The sequence below is a fragment of the Mastigoproctus giganteus genome, chromosome 6 (genome assembly GCF_048544385.1).
Source record: "Mastigoproctus giganteus isolate SK-2022 chromosome 6, ASM4854438v1, whole genome shotgun sequence".
Lineage (NCBI taxonomy): Eukaryota > Metazoa > Arthropoda > Arachnida > Uropygi > Thelyphonidae > Mastigoproctus > Mastigoproctus giganteus.
The window spans coordinates 72,537,299-72,562,301 of record NC_143580.1 but is presented as its reverse complement, the minus strand read 5'-3'; the positions used below and the strand labels follow the sequence as shown (position 1 = coordinate 72,562,301).

Below are 25,003 nucleotides of genomic sequence, written 5' to 3'. Positions count from 1 at the left end.
GAAATAATACAGCCTTAAACTTATTACTAGCTTTTTACAGCCGAATATTTTTCGAATGTGTTTATCCTTCCTCATGGTATCATTCTGTAATTCTTGCCGTTCCAAAACGAGAAAGGATTAGTCACTTCTGCAAAACAACCAACCAATTTCCCCTAGAAAAAATTATATACAGAAGGTTAAAAAATGGATCCTTGAAAGTAAAATGCTGCAAAATATCAACCAATACAATTTCCGACAGAACAGATCCTGCTTGGACCTTATGGTAAGAGCAGAAACTAACATTCGCAGTGCATATGGGCGCCTCCGTAGCCAGGTGGGAAGGAGAAGCAGTGCGTAGCACACGCTTCTTGATTAGACCTGGGTTCGAGCCCGTCACCACCAAATATGGAGGGTGCGGAAAGATCTGGAATGACCACCGCATATCCCGGAGCAATATTGCCTTAGTTGCTAATGCTCCTAAAAACCAAATAACAAACAAACAAACAGCAGTGCATATGTTAAAAATGAACATCTAGTAATGGCGAGTCCAGATATCAAAAAGGTATTCAATACCATATGGAGTTATGGCATTCTTCGAGAGCTGTATTCTCTGAGGTTGAGAGGACACTTACCTAAATTCATCCAGAACTTTCTTAAGTGCAGAACCTTTCAAGTTCATCACCAGAATGTCCTTTCACAATATTTTATTCAAGAAGGGGGTGCTCCAAGGGTCCACACCTAGTCCTACCCACTTTGCAATTAGGCTAAATACCATGATGCAGAATATTCCCAAAACTGTAGAAATATATATGTATGCCAACAATCTTGCTATATCATGCCATTCACCAAACATAAACAGCATAGAGAGACAGTTACAACTTTCCATAAATAAGTTAGAGACATGGACAGTACAAAATGGTTATCACCTGTCAAAACAAAAGACAATTGCAAGTCGTTTCTGTAAAAGGTGCAGATTACATCCAGAGCCTGAACTTAAATTAAAAACCAACCAATCCATCTTGCTAGCAATATCTGCTTTTTAGGTTTAATATTAGATACAAAACTAAATTTTGTTATGCACATAACTTATCTCAGAACTCTCTGCTTGATAAAACTCGGTATACTCAAAACCATCTCAGATAGATACTCTCCTGCATTTGTATCGTTTGCTCATCAGGTCATGTCTAGATTATGGTGTATATATATATATGGATTATGTCGTAGACTATATTAATAGTCTACGACTCAGCTAGGAAAACTGTACTTACAAGACGAATACCATACAGTACAGTGCTCTTTGCACTGTCCTTTGGGGAATTTTCGAACATCCCCAGTCCAAAATTTCTATATAGAGAAACCTTTATTTTTGTAAAGAGAAACCTTTAAATTTCTATATTGATGCACTGCTGGAACGTTCATTTTGAAAACATGCTGAAAGAAACTAAAATACCTGAACCACCTTGGTCCTCAAACCCACCTTACTGTGACACCTATTTCGAACAATGGGGAAAACAATCCCTGTAAAACTGTTACATGAAACAACTGCACAAAGGACATGCTGATGGCAATGTGCAGAGCTGCTTAATATATACTGATAGCTCAAAATCAGATGCTGCAAGTAGGTGCTGCAGCAGTCTTTCCCTCATTATAGACAATATCAGTATCTGTCTCAACACTGATAGTTTAATATATACAGACTTCATGAGTGCACTGTCTGCAATAAGTAACAATTTCTTAACTCCATATTAAAAGAAATTCGATCTCATCTAAATCATTTGAGGAATAGGAATCATACTGTAAGTTTCTGTTGGATTCCAGGGCATGCTGGCATCACAGGTAATAAAACAGACCAGGCAGCCAAGCACCCAAACAGCAGTGCACCTCCATTATACTAAGTACACTATATAGATTTCCTAAAACGTATCCAACATATCTGTAGGGACCAGTGGTTAAATATTTGGGGGAGACATGCGAACAATAAATTATTTGAAACTAAACATGAACCACAAATATGGAGCTCCAGCTTGAGGAAAAACAGGCATGAAGAAGTAATACTGGCAAGATTGCACATAGGACACACACACACACACACATATGATCCATCTGTTCCTGCTCATGTGTAATGACCCTCCTATATGCACGCATTATTCATCACAACTTACAGTTTGACATATTCTGTTAGACTGTTCGTATTATTCCCATATCAGAAATACTACCTTCCTCTCTGATACAAATGCAAGCATCTTTATCACTGGTGTCTCCGTAGCCAGGTGGGAAGGAGCAGCAGTGCGTAGCACACGCTTCTTGATTAGACTGGGGTTCGAGCCCATCACCACCAAATATGGAGGATGTGGAAAGGTCAGAGAATGACCACCGCATATCCCGGAGCAATATGGCCTTAGTTGCTAATGCTCCTAAAAACCAAATAATAATAACAACAACAACAACCTTTATCACTAACTCAGCTATTGGGAAACAGTGCCAATCTGGATGAACTTTTTGCTTATTTTAAACAAATTAGACTATGATTATATCTAATATCAAATGAGGCAAACACTCACTGGCACCATTCCAAATATTTGAATAGGCACATTTTGGCCTCAGCTGCCCTTGTGTCGCTAAACCTCTACACCACCACCACCACCTATATCTAAATGACACCTGGCTAGGTATTGTTATTCTGATTGTTTTTTGGCCCTGTGCAGTTAACTATTTGCTATCTAAAAGTTCCTAAGTGATTCATTGTAATTACAACCATTGCATATCAGTGTATATATCCAAAAATGTGATGGCAATAATGTTAAAATTTTAAATATTTATTACTGTTGGTTAAATTTATCACCTAAAATTTCTTGGAATGCACCAAATATGATGATATTAATTTTTCTTTCTCTTTTAATAAATTATTCAATAAATTTGAATCATTAGAGTAATTTTACTAATACAGCTAAGACTATAACATGAAGTATATTTAAATTTTTTTAATTATACTTATTAGGGTGAAGAAGGATGCTTAAAGCGGCTTAATTTTATTATCACAGGGGTTTTAGAAACCCTAGAAAGAGATGAAGCAAAATCTTTGATTGAGAAATGTGGTGGTAAAGTTGTTGGATCAGTTGGTAAACGCACTGATTACATAGTGATAGGAAGGGATGCAGGACCTAGCAAGATTGAAAAGGTAGGCAATACATTCCATTGATTTTATTACCAGTAAACACATTAGAGAAGGGGATTTATATCATAGAAGTTTCCTTTTGCAATGTTTCCTTTGTTGTATAGGATAAAATACTCTAAGAATGAATGGAAAGCACTATAGTGTGTTAAAAGGGCTGTTTGAAAATTTTGTGGCCAGAGTATGAAGGATTTGTTTGAGGAGTCTGGTAACATGTTACTTTCAACATAGTGCCCTTTGGAGTCAGTACACTTTTCGTTACCGCTGCTGTAATGGTTTATTACAGCATCATTGACAAAAATAAAGGTTTGTTTTTTTCTCTTGGCCTACAGGGATGTATCTACCGCAGCAGTGATTTCACTATCGGTGGGAAAGTGGATGTCAGCTGGGTAATTTTTTCGTAATAGGTGAAGGTGCAATGGTGCCAGATCCAATGAATATGGAGGAGAGTCCAAAAATTAAAAGCTCACTCATGCAGTGCAGCCATGGGAGTGACAGACTCGTGAGCAGGCACATTGTTCTGGTGGAACAGGACTCCTTTGCTGAGTTTTCCTCGGTGTTTGTCTTTGTTTTCATGGAAATGCCTCACAAGGTCTGCATTATATTCTCTGTGGCTGTCTGTCCTTTCTGAAAGTAATCCATTAGTAAAACTTCATCAGCATCCCAGAAATCTGATGAAATCACCTTTCCAGCAGAAGGAATAGAACTTCTCTTTCTTTGGACTGGGAGAGCTATGTTCCCACGCTTTGGACAGCTCCTTTGCCTCTAGCTGAAAGTGATGGACTACATCTCATCCACAAAGACAAACCTTGCAAACGTTCACTTGACTTGACAACTCTTGTGCATTTTTGCTGTCAACAACTTTGGGGCTAATTGTGCTCACACCTTTTTAAAGCAAGAACCTCTGTTATTATGCAATACATACATTCAGATGACATTTCCAAGGTGCTAGCAATGTACCAAACTCTCACTTGTCAGTCACTCATCAGTTAATGCACACTGCCAACAACTTATGGAGTGATGGACACTGCTGGTCTTTCATTTAAATTCTGCTGCCCACTTCTTAACCATGGAAAGGAAGGGTATCCTCCTCCAGTGTTATTACCTTATTCTCATGAAAATGCCTTTGGCATTAGTCATTCCTCCCCCCCCCCCTTCCCCCAGATATTGGTTAACTGCACAGGGACTCATTTTGTCCATCTTTCCTCATTCACAACTTTGTTGACTTCAGGACCTATAATTAAAAAAAGACATTACTGAAACTGCACGAAACTTGGTAGGTTACTTTTTGAAATGTTATACATTCAAACTCCCCCCTTGTGTATTACAAATTTTTTTGTAAATTATTTTATGTTCAATATAAATTTTTCGAAAACTTCCTACAAAAGATGGAAAGTCCCCCCCCTCCCCCAAATAGTTTTAAACAGATGTGTGACATTTCTACGTACCAATAAACCAATCTGAATTACACAAATCCTTTTTAATTCAAAATTCCTAATGCTGTGAAATTATGAAATTGTCTAGATTTTTTAAAATTATCAGTGCAGATTATCAAATCAAAATTATCATAACTAAAAAAATTGGGTCTGTAATTTGGAAATACAGGCAGTTCTCAACTTTATGAGTTAATTCGTTCCTAGCGTGCGCTCGTAAAGCGGGAATTTATTTCCCATAGACAATGTTAAAAATAGGGATTATGTTATCAACAATGAAATTAGTTTGTTTAAACAATTATTGATTTATCTAAAGAAATGAAAATGTAGCCTGTAAAATCAAGCAAATTATAATAATAAAGAAATTATTTATGACTTAGAAATGTTGAAGAATGTTTATTCTCCATCATCGACTAAATGCACACTCGTTGATCACTCATTATTGGCTCGGCACTCGTTGGTTTGTTGCACAAGGAGTCGTCTTCTTCAGAAATGCTTCAAGAGGCGTTTATTTCCAAGATAAAATTGAAAAATTGAAATTTAACGGAACGCACAAATTGCAACTAACACGATTTGCGTGGAGTAACAAGTTTATGAAGCTTTAAAAAAAAGGAATGAAGAGAAAATTCAGAAGATTTATTTCTGTTTTTTATACGATTGAAGATTTCAGTAAAGGGCAAACGCATTTAACCATAATAACGTAAAAACCCACACGATAAAAAAAAACAAAAAAAAAAAACTCGTAAACCCGGGAACTCCAAAGCAAGAACTGCCTGTAAATGATACTAATAGCAAACAAATTTCATATAAATATTGAAAAATGTTGTCAGTCACTAATATTTAATTAGTGACTGACATGTTAATACATGTTTATACATCTTGGGGGGGGGGGCAAATTTAGCACTGGTGTACTTATGATGCCAATATATTTGCAAACACCAATCGGCATTGCACACCGGATTGCAGTCCTGGCAGGCTGGAAGTTCCCCCAGATGATAAAAGTATTCTTGTTCAAATCTGCGAGAAAATAAATTGATGCCTTTTAATGAGCTCCCCTGATAATTTTCTCAGTATCTTTGTGTTCAGCCTGACTCTCATTAGCAGATATAAACTTGCGACCTTCAAACTTCAAAATTATGAAATAGCTAACGGTATTTGGCCTGTATTTAAAAATAAGTATTTACTCTTGTAGAAAATATAATTTCAAATGAAAATCCGTAAAATTAAGTTGTTTGTTTTAGAAAGTGAAGAAACTGTCCAAGAAAATAATTTTCTTCTCATAAATCTCAACAGAGGTAAATGAAAAGTAAACTAAATAAACATGAAATAAGGATATTACTATATTTAATACCACTCATATACCACGTGAAATTAATAATATAGTTTATTACGCAAACGCGTAAACCACTATACATTAAGGTGACACTTCACCTTAATGTATAGTGGTTGCATCTTGCCACTACCCATCATCAGACATGTTGGGAAACAGAACAATAGAAAGAGTTACAAGTTTGACTATACAAACTTGTAACTCTTTTTGTAACTGTTACAATTATTACAATTACAAAATTATTAATTAATAGTGAAATTTTTAAGTATTAAGTTTGAATTACAATAGAAAACAGATGTTAATTTTAAATAAATCCAAATACATAAAGATTAAACTTTTTACCTGCTGACAGACTCCTACTTGCTGATGCTGCCAGCAGTCAATTTATAGGTGAGGGATTAAGTCCATTTGCCAATAGAATGGCACCAAGTTTTCTATCCTGGACCCTGGCAATGGAAACCTTGGGTAACCTTTGCTCTCATACTCTGCACATCAGTGTGCAGTTTGGTTTTGGTGGTCTGGAAGGAGTTGTATGTAGGTCACTGTTCCGGATGTCTGGATTATTTTCTTTTCATTTCCTCTTATTTTCTTATTGAAAAGGTGAAAATATTGCCAGTTGAATTCGACTTGCCGTTTTCTGTTGATTGCTGAGTCTGAATATTTTTATGAAGAAGGCTTCGTAAAAATCCTCACAGGAAAACAACAGAAGGAAATTCCTTAAATTTCCTTCTGTTGTATTGGTTGTCTGTAGAGGGAATTCTAGTATTGTTGAAATTCCATGTGTACATCTTGTACATCTTTTTTATGTTCTTTGATTCTGCAATTTAATCTTTTATAAGATTTTCCTATGTAAGTACCCCCACACCTACAGTCTGTTTTATAGATTGGACCTTTCAGTTGTAGGAGTATGGGTTGTTGTTTTAAGATCTGCTTGATGGAGGCAGAACTCTTGAAAAAGGTGGAGATATCAAATTTCCTAGCTTTTCTTGCTATTTTTGTTCTTATTTTTTTTTTTTTTTTTTTTTTTTTTTTTTTGGTAGTTGTTGGCGCATCGGCTTCTGTGGCCATATTGCACCTCCCAAGGTTTTTGCAGTACTTTGATCCAAGCCCGAGGCGGGAATCGAACCCGCGACCTTTGGGTTGCTGGGCAGGTACTTGACCCACTCGGCTAGCCCGGTCGGCTTTTGTTCTTACTGTTGGTATGTAAGATATGCATATGGAGGTTCTTCTGTCCCTGCTGGTTTGGGATTGTGTGATAGTCTTGGAGATGTTTTCTGTGGCTTTGTTAATAATGTGTTGAGGAAATCTGTTCTTCATGGCAAGTCTGGTTATTGTTTGTAGTTCATGTTGGAGATTTTCTTCTTTACAGATTCTGTGAGCTGTCAGAATGAGGGACTTGAGAACACCAATTTTTGTTAAGAAAAATTTTTAAAAAAATCCCATTTCATTTATCCATCCTCCCCCAATAGCTTGTCTAATTCTTCCTTGAATTTATTCTAACTATCCACTTCGACAACAACAGATGGTAGATTATTCCAACAATCAACCTCCAATTGGCTGAAAGCAAACTTCCGCACATGTATTCTACAACCATCCTTCATAAGTTTAAATTATGCCTCCTTACATGCATAAGCAAGAGAAAAACACCATCAGCATTGAGCCTGCTCAATCCATTCAAAACTGTAAATATGTCAGTCAGATCACTTCACAGGTGCCTAGTCTTGAGACGCTACAATTTGCAGAACTGAAGCCTTCTTGATAAAAGCATCCATTTATTCCCCTTACCAATCTCATTGTCCATCTCTGTACCCGTTCCAGCAGCACTCTACATCTTTCCTAAAGTGAGGACTCCAGTCCTATATGCCAGTGTTTCTCAACCTTTTTCATTGTTGTGGCACACTTTTAAAGATGCTAAAATTTTGCGACATGGTACAATCACTATTATACTCATATATTATATAGGTGAGTATAAAATTCTAAAGCAGAGCAAGAAACAGATAATAATAATAATATACAGGTAGCCCTCGATATATGTCGGGGTTAGGTTCCTGGGGGGGACAGGTGCAAATAGAACCCTTTATATAATGGAGTCAATCGGAAATCACAGGGTTAGTTTCCTGGCACCAAAAATTTTACCTATCACTTTGCATCAATTGTTTTATTTTATTAGCATTCTTCATAGTTGTAGTAATAGTCGATGGAGGCATATTCATAGCCCTACACACATTAGGGCGGCTTTCACCAGATTCCATCCTCTGAATATTGCACTAGGATTCAGTTAACTATTTTTACCAAACATGGCATGTCTTTATTCTATTGAATTAAAAACTTTTATAACACGCATTGTCAAGGCCACATTATGTCAAGGATCTGGGTATATTCTTACCATGTGTATGCCCTATCCAAAAATTTCATTACTTTATACAGCATGTCCCACTCACTTTTTCTTACTATTGAATACACCATGAATTGTCAAACTAATAGAGTAAGCTTATCTGCGAAAAGATCTAAACCTCCTAAACACTTCCTAATTCGTTTCACAAATATATGTGGTCTCAATTCTAATCTCAACGATGTCCATTTCCACTTGCAGTCTGCCAAACCCCATGTACTTTTCTTACAGAATCTCAGTTATCGGTTGATTCAACTACTGCTCATCTCAGTTGCCTAAATTATTCGCTGTATGATTCCTTTCGCCTCAAAGGTGGTACTTGTGCCTATGTTTGTTCCCATATTCCCTGGCAGAGACATGGTAATTTGGAATCTCCTCTTTTCGATCTTCTCTGGCTTAAAATCTCTCTACCTCATTATATCAAATTCATCTGTTGTCTCTACCGTTCTCTGAACTCCATTAATCACTTGGAGCTCTTTGACTTCCTCTCTTTGCAACTTTAGTTTCTCCAGTCCAACTTTCCTAACAGTGAGGTAATTTTCGTTGGTGATTTTAATGTTCACAACTCCAGCTGGTTGAGATGCTGAGGCTTTTGCAATTACCAATGACCTTGCACAGATTGTTCATTTACCTACAAGAATACCGGACAATCCTAACCATACAGCCAACACGCTTGATCTTTTTCTCACAACTAACCCTTCTAAGTACACAGTCTAAGTGAGAGATCCTTTAGGCACCTCAGATCACAACTTGGTGATTGTCTCTTCTCCAATGGAGCCTTTATCTCATAGCTATTCCCAACCTCTTATTGTTTGGCATTACAAGAATACAAAATGGGATGACCTGCGAGATTTCTTTTCCTTGGTTGGATTACTGTTTCAAAACTTCTGATGTCAACGTTTGCTCAGATCGTGTCAGTGAAATTATTCTTGCAGGAATGGAATCCTTTATTCCACGCTCCATTTTAAAATCTCGTCCTTTATCTAAACCTTGGTTTTCCAATAAATTGCTAAGGTTGTTCAAGAGAAGAACGTTGCATATCGTAATTGGCTTGTTTCTAATTCTTCAGTTTCATTTTCTGCTTACGCCAAAGATCACAACAATTGTAAAGCAGTTATTAAACAGTCCAAACTAGAGTTTGAACTGGCTAAGAGTAGAAAACTTGCTTCTTGCCCTAATGGTAGCCGAGCATTCTGGTCTCTTGCCAAAGCTATTGGCCGCAACTTTTGCCCGTCTCTGCTCCCACCTCTGTCCAAACCAGATGGTTCTGTTGTCACTTCAGCCAAGGATAAAGCTGACCTGCTAGCATCCCATTTTCTTCCAACTCATGTATTAATGATCTTGGTAAAATACTTCCCACCATTCCCAACACTCTCCATTCAATGCCTCCTGTGGTCTTCCGTCAAAAGGATGTCAGAAGGATTTTGACGAATCTTTATGCTAAGAAAGCTCCAGGTCCTGATGGTATTTCTCCACTTGTTCTCAAAACCTGTGCTCCTGAACTTACTCCTGTTCTTTGCCGCCTTTTTTCACATTCTTATTCCAAAGGTGTTTTTCCTTCTGCTTGGAAATTTGCTCATATCCAGCCAGTTCCTAAAAAGGATTACAAATCCCTCTCATCCAATTATCTTGCCATTGCAATTACTTCTACTTTTTCTGAAGTAATGGAGAAATCAATTAACCGCCAACTCTTAAACTAACTAGAAACCTTCCGTGTGATCAACGATTGCCAATATGGATTCTATTAGTGTCGATCCGCTGGTGATATTTTGGCCTATGTTACCCATTTATGGACTAATTCAATGGAAAAGTTCGGTGAAGCACAAACAGTTGCTCTTGACATCTCAGAGGCTTTCGATCGTGTTTGGCATAAAGGTCTTCTAAACAAGCTTCCATCTTATGGTTTGCTAAATGTTTTTTGTAATTGATTATCCAGTTTCTCTGTGATCGCTCGCTGAGGGTGATGGTAGATGGCTCTCTGTCTTCTAACTTCTCCACTAATGCTTGTGTCTCCCGAGGCTCAGTTCTTTCCCCCACTCTTTTCTTCTTGTATATTAATGACCTTCTTCCATTGACTGGAAATCCTATCCATAGTTTTGCTGACGATAGCACATTGCATTCCACTTTCCATTTTGAGAAACCTTGTTCTGCTCAATCAGCTTCAACTTCTCAAAAATCTGCTAGCAATTCCTTAAATGCTGATCTCCAGGTAATTCTCCAATGGGGCAAAGACAACTTAGTTGATTTCAATCCTTCTAAAACTCAGTCTTGTCTTATATCTTGCAAAAAGGATTCTTCTGCTCCTATGCTCATCTTTGGTGACACTCCAATTTCTAGGCAAAATGATATATCTCTTTTGGGGATTACACTGACTTTTAATCTCTCTTGGCACATGCACATTACAAATATTGCTTCCTCTGCATTTAAAAAATTTGGTTTTCTCTTTCGCTCTCGGTGTTACTTTTCTTTCAAACAGCTGTTCATTCTTTACAAATCGCAAATCTGCCCTACCATGGAATATTGTTCCCACATCTGGGGTGGTGCCCCCAAAACCTCTCTCAGGCTTCTTGATTCTGTTCAGAAGAGGGCAGTTAGGTTAATTAACAATTCATTTCTAACAGAATCTCTCCACTTGCTGTCTCATAGACGTACTCTTTCTGCTGCATGCCTCTTCTACAGATATTTCCATGGCCACTGTTCTTCTTAATTGCCTTCTATAATTCCTGCTCTCTCTTTCAAAACAGTCCGAACACATGCTGCCACCAGCCAACATCCATTTACTGTTCAACTTGAAACTCACAGAACCAATTTTTCATCTTCATCGTTTATTCATTCATTCAACTGCCATTTTCTAGAACAACCTTCCTTCATACCTATTTCCTTCAAATTACAGTCTACAGAAGTTCAAGTCCATTGTCAACAAATATCTTCTTTCGTCTTCTCAACCTCCAACCAAAGCACGGTACTAAGTACTGTAGGTTCTAATACCTCTCGTGTTTGGGGTTTACATAAAAAAAAAAAAAAAAAAAAAAAAAAAAAAACCAATGCTCCAATTTGTACAGCAGTCTTTTATATGCAACCGTATACAAGTATATGATATTAAAATTATATTTTGCATTCAGTTCCTTTGTGACTGCATTATAGTATCCAATCAGATTGTTCGGACAAGGTCTCCCCTTAAAAAAAACCATGCTGTTACAGAAGTATAACTACCCTCCTGTCTGCATAATCCTGCATTGCTTCTTTAACTAATGACTTCATTATTTTCTCTGGAACAGAAGTTAAGCTTACATGTCTGTAATTATTCATGTCATCCTTAATTCCTCCCCCCCCTTGTGAATTGGGATACATTTGCACATCTCCAGTCCAAAAGTCCTTTCCTGAATCTAAAGATGCTGTTTAATCTGTCTTGGCTTGCCTAACGTCCTTTGTGACTTGATTTCAGACTATTTTATTATATTCTAAGGCTTCTGTATTACCTGATAATTTATATGTATCCCATGCATTTAAATTTTGTCTGAGACCACTGTAGTCACCTTTATAAAAGCAAAAACCTTTCCCTTTACACTTGATGGTAGTTACATCTCTTAGTAAATCCCACGTCAATATGCTGTTAACCGCCGCCTAGTGGTTCTTTTATCTGAAAATTCTTAATGCATGATGAATCACTGCTGATAAACAGATTAAGAGTATTATCCTCTTTTGTTGCCTCTCTAACATGCTGCTGTAGAAAACGGTCATCAAATAAATCCACAAGTCTTACCAGGTAACTAAAATGCGTTAGAAATATGAATATTTTTAGTTGTGTATATGTTATTGATTCATGTTTCAAGTTATCAGTTAGGCTTCATGCATATGAGAGATACTGAAACACTAAAAACCATTGGTATAGTTTTTATAAAAAAAATTTTTAAAAAGTTAAGGACCATGTCCAACACAATGCCTACTAAAAACGTATGAATAGAATACATGGGGTAGTGATCCACATGGTCACATAACCAATGAAGAATTAGATGTAATCTATTTAGTCCCATGTGTGGGATGAAGGTTGAGAATATGAAAGTTCCTGTAGATTCTAATTCTTGGGAAATATATATGAAGGAAGATTGTTCCAGAAAAAGTGGAAATTGAAGGAATAAATGAGGAAGTAGAAAAGTTCATTCTGTGTGTTTGAAGTTGGATAGTAAAAGGATGTTGACTGGTTGCAGCACATGTTTGGAGTGGTTTTAACCTTGACTTAGTCTGGCCCTTTTTAAGCCTACTTTTAACCCCAACTTGAAAGTTGTCCTCCCTGAAAAAAAAAACTAATAATATCCATAATTTCTACTCAATTTACAAAATTGAAACTCCCAATATACATAAACAGAAATATATTCTTTGATTTCCTACCTTTAACTTGCAGCAAAAACTATTAATTCACTCGAAAATAGCAAAAATGTACGATCACATATCAATTTATGAAATTATGATCTCCAAAAACTGCAGCAGATCCTTTTGATTATATTACGAGTTACAGCATTCGTTTGAATTTTCCACATCATCTCGGCACCGTTGGCTAAAACGAATCAACACACGTGGAGATATAATTGACTGGTCAAGCTTACGTCATTAGCGTTACCAAGGTGATCTAAGGAGAAAATAAAAATGTAAGCAACTTTCTTGGAAAACAAACAGTTGAACATCATTACTTGCGAACAATATTTTGCATTGCTCTGTCACGATATTTTGCCTTACTGCTTTCCATAATTGTTGTATGAAAGAATTGCAATGAATTGTTTTTGAAAAACAAAAATATCGTATTTCCTTTCTTCAATATGTATTGTATCTACTAACAAAAAATCAAGGAAATTCGTCTATTGAAAGCCACAGTGGAAACGGAAGGGAAAAAAAACTGTCGTAAAACTGATCTACAGTGTGCATTTCATAAAAAAAAGTTCGCTTTATTGTAATTGTTTTTAGAGGACTATATCAGAACAGCAGTTTCCTGGATGTATATTTGATCTTCTTACGAAATTTCAAGCAAATATTTCTATTGAGAGCTGCGTTATAAACTTTCTGAAAATTACAGTCTACAGAAGTTCAAGTCCATTGTCAACAAAGATCTTCTTTCGTCTTCTCAACCATGCGTAGCACATGCTTCTTGATTAGACCAGGGTTCGAGCCCGTCATCACCAAATACGAAGAATGCGGAAAGGTCAAGGAATGACCACTGCATATTCCCGTAGCAATATGGCCTTAGTTGCTCCTAAATAACAAACAAACATCGTCTTCTCAACCTCCAGCCCAAACACCGTACTAAGTACTGTAGGTTCAGTACTTAGTACCGATGTCAAAGGAACTTTGCATGCATCTCACCTGGTGTGCAAACGGGAAAAAAATATATGCTACGAGTAACAGATTGTGAAAACAATCCGTTACTCGTAGTGATGGATTGGGAAATTATAACTAATTGTTACTGAATACTTCAATATATTTCCTTGATATGCATTTGATACAATCAAAAAATTAAGAGAAAAATTGAATTTTCATTATCTCACACATGCCTGAAAAATTCACCATAAAGTGTCATATGTTTGGATGCTTGAATTCCATTCTGAGCTTCCAATGTAATTTCACTTCTCTTGCACTGACAGAGTAGCTGTTTACCGAATGAAGGAAAACAGCGTTCATTTTCCTGAAATTGCCAGTTCCCTTTCATTTGGAGGGAAAAACTCCTGAGGGGAGGGATTTCACCCTTTCTAGTCCGACCCTAGGGAGAGAGAGAAATAAAAATACCCTTTTGGTGGGGAGAAGGCCAGGAGATTGTCAAAGGTCCAGAGCTCTAACTTTCATCACAGATGAAGTTCTAATAAGTCAGCTTCATCCTAGCATTAGGCTGGGGCTCCCCAGACCAGGCCAGCTCCTCTCTCACCCTATGTTTTATTTATTTATTTTTTTCATTTATTTTATTTATTATTATTTATTTATTTTTTTTTTTTGCTTGTGTTGTTGTTCTAGTAATCCATCCTAGATTGGGGCTTCCCTGGGCTGGGATAGTCCTCCTCTTTCTTTCTCCTTCCCTCTCTTCATCTTATTCAAGTTTTTCTTTCCTCCCTGGGAAACTCGTTCCCCAGGAAGAGGACGTACAGATGGTAGGGAGGCCTTGACCTCCTTCTGCTAGGGACGACTACCTGGAGGCAGTCGTCCAGGTGATCACTGCTTCCAGGTAGCCAAAAGGCCAAAACACAACATCACACTACAGAACACACACACACACACACACACACAAGCTCCCAAACACAGTTTTTCTTTCCTGTCACTTTCTCCCGTGCAGGATGAAAAACTTTTTTTTCTCTCTCTCTCTTGCCTTCCTTTTCATCTATCTTCATTCAGCATAGGATATTCATGTGCGGGATGATTTTTTTTTTTTTTTTTTTTTTACACTACACACACTGGCCTTACCTTGACAGTCTGTAAAAACTGAACAGAGCAATGAGGAGGAGATGAACTTTTGTTCTAGGAGAGCCACCCATACAAAAATAAAAAAATAATAATAATAATAAATAGCATTGTAGCTAAGTCAGCTTCATCCTAGGATGCCAAAATTCTAATTAGTCTGGTGCGCATTTGATTTAAAAAAAAAAAAAAAAAAAAAAAAAACCAACTTTGCTTTACTGCAATTGTTTTAGAGAACAATATTTTACATTATAGCTCTGTTACAATGTTTTGCTTTGTTGCTTTATGTTATTGCTATAGCCAGCAATATCGGTGAACACGATGTTTCATCACAGATGCTGAAGTTCTAATTAGTCAGTTCATCCTAGGATGCGGAAGTACTAATAAGTCCGATTTTGGTCTGGTGCGCATTTGAGAAAAAATCTGCAATAATCCCTCTGGAAATATTAGCAAGTGAATTGCATTATACATTTCAAACATCGTTGTATAGCTTGTCCTTGAATGCAAATGATTACGATTACTTTCCTTTGAGTGACCACATGTTTTCGCCTTCTACAGATGTTTTATTGTGGATACTTCCTTCCAGTAAAATCATTAGTAGTCGTCCTTTATTGTACCTAAAGTAATTTGTTATGTTGGGGGAAACGGTTTTTGCTCCTAATTGAAGTAGCACTTTAAAATTTTCCCAAAGTAGTTTATCTGAACACATTGAAAATTAGAAGGACAGTTAAAGAGTTGATAATTGTTGCCATTGGTGGGGCAGCATTCCGACGAACAAATTTTCTGTTTATATTCTGGGATGACCGCACAGTCAGAGATCTCAAGATAGAGCGAGCATACAAGAAACAGTGCCACATTTAGCAGTCACCGACTTGATTGTATGAAATTGCACATTGCCAAAAACCACAGTAAAACAAGAGGGGGGGAGTAAATCTATTTTTCAGCAGGGTATATCTTTTTATTGCAGCTCAGAACAGTATATGACCATGGATGGTGAATTTATTCGGCTTCTGTACTAAAACAGAATTTCTTCCTTTGTGATAACATCAAAGCATAACAAGCAAATATTTTCTAACAATACTTTTTGAGAAGCCATTAGCTGTAATCTGTTAGCTTTCTATTGTTAGAAAATATTGCAGTTTTGTGAAGAATACACATTTCAAGAAACAAACTGTTATTCATAGCGGATAATTTTTTTTTTTCTTTGATGCACCAGTTTTCGAAGTTTATAACTCAGGTATAAATAGAAATATTTACTTGAAGTTTCGTTAGAAAATCAAACAGGAGACTGCTGTTCCGATATTATTCTCTAAAAACAATTACAATAAAGCAAACCTTTTTTTTTTATCAAATGTACATTGCAGTGTTATCAGTTTTTCCCATTTTGCAGTGTGGCTTCCAATAGATGAATTTCCTTGATTTTCTGTTAGTAGGTGCAATACACATTTAAGAAAGGAAATATGATCTTTTCACCTTTCAGAAGCAGTTGTTGCTACTGTTTCTCTTTATTGCTTCTTATGGAAACTAACAGTAGCTTGTGTTTGTCTTTTTTTTGCCTTCTCGATATAGCTGTACGGAGGACTGACGTAATATGATTCCCACACTTTGCTCATGAAGAGCGAAGTTGTTTATGAAAATCTACTCCTCTCTGTAAACAGAAATTCCTGCTCTCTCTACATCAACAAACGAATCAAGTATCATGTTTCATAAGCCCTAAGCTAGGGTTAGAAAAATAAATTAAAATGGCCTAAAAAAATGCATAATTGGTGTCACATTTTTGTTGTTTATGTGAAATTGAATAGAAATTTCTGAAAATTGAAGTGGGAAAATTCAAGAAAACAGTTCTGGCTTCAGCTGTAGCAAGTTTCATAGATTAAAAATTATAGAATTAACTTGCTGAACCCAGTTGTGGTGTGGACGCACCCCACCGGACCAATATACGGGAGCAGGAATTATAGGGGTGGAAGTATCTATAGAACAGGCATGCAGCAGAAATAGAATGTTTATGAGAAATAAAGTGGAGAGACTCTGTTAGAGATGGGTCATTAATTAACCTAACCGCTCTCTTTTGAATAGTCTAGAAGCCTGAGAGAGGTTTTGGGGCCACCGCCTCAGATGTGGTAACAATATTCCAAGGTAGAGCAGATTTAATATTTGTGCAGAGTAAGTTGCTGTGTGAAAGAAAAGTAACAATGACAGCAAAAGAGAAAACCCGATTTCTTTTAGAGGAAGCAATATTTGGATTGTGCTTATACCGAGAGAGAGAGAGAGAGAGAGAGAGAGAGTGAGAGAGAGAGAGAGAGAGAGAGAGAGTAGATGTCTGAGTAATCCCTAATATAGATATGAGATCATGTCTAGAAATCTTAATGTTGTCAGAGGCAAGCATAGGAGCAGAAGAATCCTTTTTGCAAGATATAAGACAGGACTGAGTTTTAGAAGTACTGAAATTAACTAAGTTATCTTTGCCCCACGGGAGAATTACCTGGAGATCAACATTTAAGGAACTGGTAGTGCATATTTGAGAAGTTAATGCTGTTTGTGCAGGGCAAGGTTTCTCAAATTAGAAGGTGGAATGCAATGTGTGTCATCAGCAAAACTATGGATAGGATTTCCCATAAATGGAAGGAGGTCATTAATAAACAAGAGGAAAACAATGGGAGAAAGAACTGTATCTTGGGACACACCAGGATTAGTGGAAACGTTAGAAAATAGACAGCATCTACCATCACCCAGAGTGAGCGGTCAGAGAGAGAAAACTGGATACCTAGTTACAAAAAATATATCAGACATAATGAGCTACTCTTGCAGATGGCCTTGAGTGCCAAGCAATAGTGACAATTGATTTTCTCAGTCATTTATAGTGCTCCTTCCAAAGAAAAAGTTTTGTTTTCCAGTGTCTTTTTCTCATTTATTTACTTCAAATGGTTCTGTGCTTAAAATATTAAAGTAAGAACACTGAAAAGAAAACATCCTTTCTTTATTTAGTATATTAGCATTAGTATGATACAAGAAAGTAAGCTTATATAGTATCGGCCAAAAAAAAAAAAAAAAAACCTTTCCATTTCACCCATCCATTAAATTCAAATATTTATCTAGTTCTGTCTTGAAATTATTTAAGCTGTCAACTTCTACAACTACAGATGGAAGTTTGTTCCAGCAATCACCACCCGCTGGCTAAAGTTAAAATTCCACACATCTATTCTACAACTGTCTTTCCTCAATTTGAATTTATATCCCCTCAGGCCACTAATCTGGGCAAGAGGAAGAATCCCATCAGCATCGAGCTTGCTCAAACCATTCAAGGCCTTATACACCTCAGTTAGATCACCTTGCAGGTGCCTAATCTCCAGATGCTGAAATTTGCAGAACTTAAGCCTCTTTTCGTAAGAGCAACCCTATATTCCCCTCACTAATCTTGTTGCCCTTCTCTGTACTCATTCTAGCTGCTCTACATCCTTCCTAAAATGAGGCCTCCAGACATGTATGCAGTACTCAAGGTGTGGCCTGACCACTGCCTTATGCAAGGGGATAATCACGTGCTTATTCCTATATATCATTGACAAGACACCATGAGCTATTCTTGCAGACTGTCTACACTGTTCAGAAAACTTCATATCTGACTGAACAATTATCCCCGGGTCTTTTTCATTCTCTACCACCCTTAGTGTAACATCACACAGTTGATATGTTACTCTGGTGTTACTGCTACCCATATGCAGTACTTTTGACAATGTTAAACTTCAGTTGCCACCTCTCAGTTCATCTTCTCAACTTTTCTAGATCCTGTTGCAGTAGCACACTGTCATTAATACTCTACCAACCTTCATCAATATTATTGATAAATACTAAAAACAACAATGTGCCCAACATGTAACCCTGGGGGACCCTATTAATAACATTAATCCACGAAGAGCAGTGTCCATTGATTACCACTCTGTCTTCTCCCACTCAACCATCCCTTTTTCCATAGCAGCAATTTGACCTGAATGACATACTTCTCCAATTTATGCAATAGTCTTCCATGTGCAACAGTATCAAAAGCTTTCCTAAAATCCAAGTATATGATATCAGAATTATTTTCTGAATCCAGTTCCTTTGTGGCCACATCATTGTATCCAAACAAATTAGTCAGACGAGACTTCTCCTTAACAAACCCATGCTGTGTCCGAGCTATAACTGAAGTCTTGTCTAGATGATCCTGCAATGCTTCTTTAACCAGTGCCTCCATTAATTTCCCCAGAATAGAGGTTAAACTAACAGGTCTGTAATTGCTTGTGTCACCCTCTGATTCCCCTTTGTGAATTGGGTTCACATTTGCACAACTCCAGTGCATGGGGGAACTCCCCTGAGTCCCAGGAAGCTCTCATAATTATGGCTGTGGGTTTCCTTACTTCCTTTGCTACCTCCTTTAATATAACTGGATAGATCCCATCTACCCCAGGTGCCTTTCTTATGTTTTACTTCAACAATTTCTTATCCACTTTGCTCTCAGTTATTATAAAATTTTAGCCCCCTGCCAGAGTTTGATAAACGTCTGGCATTCCCCTCCCTGAATAACTCCTCATGTGAATGTAGATGTAAATTGCATTCGTTGTAGCTAAAACATTCAGTGAACATTCATTATAGCTGTCAGATCAATCATGATTCAGCTTTCATCTTCTAGATGACTTACAATAGTAAGTTTTGTGTCTTTTCCTTTCATAAGGTGACTGAGGGGAATTGATGTAACTGTTGATGTGTCTTGCATTGAGTTATCGCTACCTGAGTCTTATTTGTGACTTGTAAGACAGTTTGGTCTACCATAGGCTCTGTCTCACTTGATGATTTATATGCATCCCATGCATTTTTCTTTTCTGTCACAAATTCATCTGACATCCATTTGGGCCTAAACCTTGAACAGTATTTCACAGTTGGCATGAAAAGTTAGTTTCCAAAATTAATTCTTTGAATGCTTCACATTTAGAATTTGCGCTTGGTAACATCATCAGTTGGCTACACTGCATAGAAGTTAAAAACTGTTTCAGACGACCGTAGTGACCTTTACGAAAGCAAAGATCCTTACCTTTACCCCTGATGGATGGTAGTTACATCATTGAGTAAATCCCGCATCAGCACACTGTGATCACTGCCACCTAGTTGTTCTTTATCTGCAGATTCTTAATGCATGAAAAATCACTGCTGATAATCAGATCAAGAGTATTATTCCCTCAAATATGCTGCTTTAGAGAACAATCACCCAATAAATTCACAAAAGCCTTGCTGGTGTGCGAGTGACCAATCTCCAAGTTCCAGTCAATATCTGAGAAGTTAAAATCCTCCATTATAAGACAATCTGATTTACTGGCCCACTCTGTTTCTCTATACAGCTATTCATTGTACTCATCAGAGTTATTAGCCCAATACATAGGCACCGGGTAGGGGATTCAGGGTAGGGACACATGCCCCTGTCATTTTTCTGAGAATATACACCAATCGTTTAAATTCCCTTTAGAAACAAAAAAAAACAATTCTTCCCCTTCCCCCCCATTATTAACATAAGATTTTATCTATTTTTTCATTGTGGCTCAGCTATTTTCAACTGACTACAGTTGGCAACACTGATGCTGATGTGATCACCTTTCTAGTTCGAGGTCACGCAGTTTGGTCATGCATAATGTTTACTTCAAAATAATTCAGAGTTTATTGTGTGCCTTATGTCCGTCAGTCGCGTTACGTTCGAGTGTCGTATTTGTTTTGTGCTGTGCATTATTTTGTGCCTTGTTTGTGCACAAACGAGGCACAAAATGGTGTCCCCCATGTTACAAATGGTGTACCTCTTTTTTTTTTTTTTTTTTTCTTTTCTGGATCCGCCTGTGGGAGGACTATAACACACTCCTACTCTCAATTTTGTTTTCCCAGTGCTTATCTCACACCAAAATAGCTCAACATTGCACTGTCCACCCATGTCAACTGGATACACTTCCTTAGATTTTATGTGTTTCTTAACTAATAGCGTAACTCCCTCTTCCCTTCCTATCCTGTCTGTCCTTTCTGTACACATTGTACTCTCCAAATTCCAGTTTTGCATTCCTTATATCTGTGTGACACCACGTCTCTCATATCCCAACAATATCTGCCTCTGTTGTTTTGACCAACACCTCAAATTCATCGAATTTACTTACTAAACTCCTAGCATTGGTTTACACGCAAGTATACATGCACCTGTTCTTATTTAGTTATCCTACAGCTCACTTGTTCAGTGATTACTCCCAGCAGTCCTTGAAATTCCTAGTACCTTGTTTTCCATGCTGCAGCTCATTCCAATAGAAACAGTGCAAGAATCACTTTCACCTCAGGCGCCTCCCTAGCCAGGTGGGAAGGAGCAGCAGTGCATAGCACACGCTTCTTGATTAGACCGGGGTTCGAGTCCGTCACCACCAAATACGGAGGATGCGGAAAGGTCAAGGAATGACCACCGCATATTCTCGGAGCAATATGGCCTTAGTTGCTAATGCTCCTAAAAACCTAACAACAATAACAATAACTTTCACCTCTGCTAGCAGTTACTGTTTATCTGTTAATCTGTGTATCCCCCCCAAGCTAGCAGTTTTCTGACCTATCTCACACTGCATTGATAGTGTCTGCAAATATCCTTGCTCTCTTTCTATTGAAGTGTATCCCATCCTTGTAGAAACAGTCTCTCCTGTTAACAAGCACAGACCACACTGAGAAAAATTCTATTCCAGGGTCGAATTGATTGACAAAGCTCTCATCGTATACTTCCTTCTATCTTGTGTGCAGAATTGCCGTTTGTAACAAATATGGTGTTGGTCTGTGCTGTAATAAAAACAAATATTTTGTAAGATTGCACGTTGAATGAAATGAACTATTTTTGCAGCACTGTATTGTAAATATGCAACATAGTGCAGATAATCAAAAAAGATTGGATATTGATATTCATTTGTATTTTTATTTCTTGTCCATCTCTAACCCAAATGAAATGATTAATTTTATTCATAAGGATGGGAAGGGATCACAGAAATTGATTTATCATTTTGTGGTAGGGGCATTCATGGTATTGCAAAGTTTAAGAACCACTGCCTTAATATTTAGCTCCCCACCTTTATTTTTTTTTCCTAAATTAAATAACATGTAGTTGAAATAAATTAATATTATAGCAACAATCAAGCTGCTAGAGATTGATTCAGTGTATTCAGGACATATCCTCATTTGGAGAAAGCAGCAAGAGGTCATGGCACCTGGATACATTTTTTTTTGTGTTCAGCATGCTGGAGACTGTTGTTGTGTTGTGGACTATTTCATGGCATGTCCTGGGTTCTCTTATCCCATTAATCAGTGGCTTGATAGGTATTCCTACCTTTCTGTCATTGCCAACCAAGTACTATCCTTCATGTTGACAGTGCACCATGTTGTATGGTCTGTCAAGTTGCCAACTGGTTTCAGGAACGTGACAGTGAATTCCCTGTCCTTCCATGGTTGCCCAACCCACCTGATTTCTGCCATATGTGCATGTTTGGGACCTACTGGAAAAGGATATGCAATGCTGTTGCCATCCACCTAACAATGTGTGGGCATTACTGGTTACATTTTGCAATGTATGGTTAGTACTGTCATAGGACACTCTGCAACACCTTATTGAGAGTATGCCAAGATGTGTATGGGCTGCACTGCTGGCAAAAGGTGGCTCCACCAGGTATTAGGTAGATGTCACTAATACAAAGCCAACTCAGTGTAATGTTTCTGTATTTTCCATTTCAAGCTAAAATTTAGAATTACAATAAAATATATATATCCTCCCCTCCCTCTCCCCTTCCCCTTTTTTTCTTTCTCCAGGCTGATAAATTAGGCATCAAACAGCTTGATGAAGATGGATTTTTAGATTTAATCAGAAGTAAAAGTAAAAATGCTGCAGAGAAGAGTTGCCCTGGAAATTCTTCAGAAAACTTGGAAAGAGTTAATAAAAAGGTTCCTCATGTTGATGAAAAGCAGAATAGCAGTATCAGTGAAAGTGAAATGAAAGGATCAAAAGGAAAGGGGAAAAAAATAAAAGATTGTGAGGTTGGTTCATTTTCTTATAAATTATGTACAAAGCGAATTCTAATTTGGTTGGCTTATTTAAAATAAATCATACACATAAAAAAAGTGTAACTTTCTTGGTTATTTTATTACCTATTGATTTTCAGTTTGAGCAAGGCACCAATAATCTGCTCGTCACGGACAAATAATTTTGTGGTTCCAGTATAGCTTTCAACAGTAAAAGCAAGCAAAATATCCATAGCTTTTCTTTATTGTTAGCCATTTAAATAAAATGGCCGTAATAAAGTTCCCTTCAGAAAATTTCATGGCACAATGAAATGAAATGAACTAGATGGCACAATTATTTTAAAATTATGCCATCTAGTTTTACTCTCAAATCCAATTTTGGCTGCCATTCTGCAGCAGTGACACTTTCCAATAATGCCATGACATCAAGTAATGAAAATGTCACTTGGTTTGTTAAACTTTCTTGCATTTCTATTATGCAAGTACCGTATAACTGACAGTGATAATGCAGTGCACATTGATATATGCTTCAAAATGCAGACATCTAAATCCAAGTGTTTTTATTCACTGTAGTCCACATAATGTTTTATTCTTTCTTTCATCAGAAGTCATCAGTAACATTGACTATAAGTTAAAAAGCAACAACCCCAGCCCATTCTTTGTCCTCAAATTTACATCTGAATTTCCATGTTTGTTATCATTATGCTAAAGGTTTGTTATGATTGTATTTAATGAATATATATTATATTCCATTAATTTATTTTTAAAATATTCTGGCACTGTGACATTAATTTTCTTTATTTTCATTTCACTAAAATATTATAGAAATAAAATTTGCAGATATAGCTTTTGCAAGAGGTATGCATGAATTTTTCATGTTATAATATATCATAATTCAATATGTTTGTTATTTCAAAAAACTCTTTACATTAATTATTTCAAAACCAGGAGTAGGGCTGAAAACAAAACTTGTATCCTTTTTAAAAGGCCTATTGAGTAGGGCAGTGTTTCTCAATCTTTTTACTCTCGTGGCACATTTTCCAAAGAAGAAAAATTTCGCGGCACACCTACGTAGTCATAGAAGAAGAAATTTCTAAATTTCGCGGCACACTTGGAAAATTTTGCGGCACACTAATGTGACGCGGCACCCTACTCTATGTAGTCACCAAAATATTCCTTTAATTCCTGAAGTAACTAATTAAATTAAACAAATAACCAATACTTATGGACTTTACTTTAATATAAGAATAAAATGTAAGTTATGTACTGATGAAAGTACAGGCACTCCCCGGCTTACATAAATTTTTGCCAGCTGGTGCAAACTTAAAAAAATGTGGACATTTATTTTGCGTCCCGTAGGAATAAATGGAGGTATCATGAAAATATCGTAATGTGAACTCAATAACACAACGTGTGTTTTTTTTTTGTGTTTTTTTTTTAATTCGTTCCAAGACCTCGGAACAACCCAAAGGCCGCGGGTTTGAATCCCTCCTCGGGCTTGGATCAGAGTAAATGCAGAAACTTTGGGAGGTGCATTATGGCCACAGAAGCCAATGTGCCAACAACTAACAAAAAAAATAAATAATAATAATAAAAAGACCTCAGAAGTGGAAATTTTTGCTGTATAACTAAGCTATATATCACTCTTAAAGGTCATTTTTATAATGGAAATTGCAGTACACTTTAATTGTTATCATATGTTCCGTTATAAGAATAAATTTTGAATGCCTTTGGGATATTTTTCTACTAAAGTACATTTCTGGAGGTTACTACCATAAAACAATAAAACAATTTGTACTTTCTGGTTTATTGGGCTTTTCTGTTAGTGCAGTCTATTATAAATGGGTAGTAAACTCGATCTTATTGCATTTGTGATAATACCTATAACTTGAATTCTGTGGGTTTTTACGTTACAGTATTATGGTGAAATGAGTTCCCCTTCAAGGCGCCTCCGTAGCCAGTTGGGAAGGAGCAGCAGTGCGTAGCACACGCTTCTTGATTAGACCAGGGTTCGAGCCCGTCACCACCAAATACAGAGGATGCGGAAAGGTCAGGGAATGACCACCGCATATCCCGGAACAATATGGCCTTAGTTGCTAATGTTCCTAAAAACCAAATAACAAACAACAAACAGTTCCCCTTCACTGAAATCTTCAATCATAAAAAAAAAAACAAATAAATTTTCAGAATCTTCTCTTCATTTCTATTTACTTATTACA

At 37.0% G+C, this 25,003-nt stretch overlaps 1 protein-coding gene across 4 annotated transcripts in view; it reads left to right on the top strand.

Annotated features, from left to right (window-relative positions):
- The window catches only part of Gnf1 (germ line transcription factor 1), a 397,251-nt gene that overhangs the window by 153,880 nt on the left and 218,368 nt on the right, over positions 1 to 25,003 (top strand). For all 4 annotated transcript variants that reach the window (XM_090376044.1, XM_090376043.1, XM_090376042.1 and 1 more), the window contains 2 exons: positions 2,978 to 3,157; positions 22,575 to 22,799. In XM_090376044.1, coding sequence (XP_090232170.1) covers positions 2,978 to 3,157; positions 22,575 to 22,799 — 405 coding nt within the window. The remainder of the gene's footprint in view (positions 1 to 2,977; positions 3,158 to 22,574; positions 22,800 to 25,003) is intronic.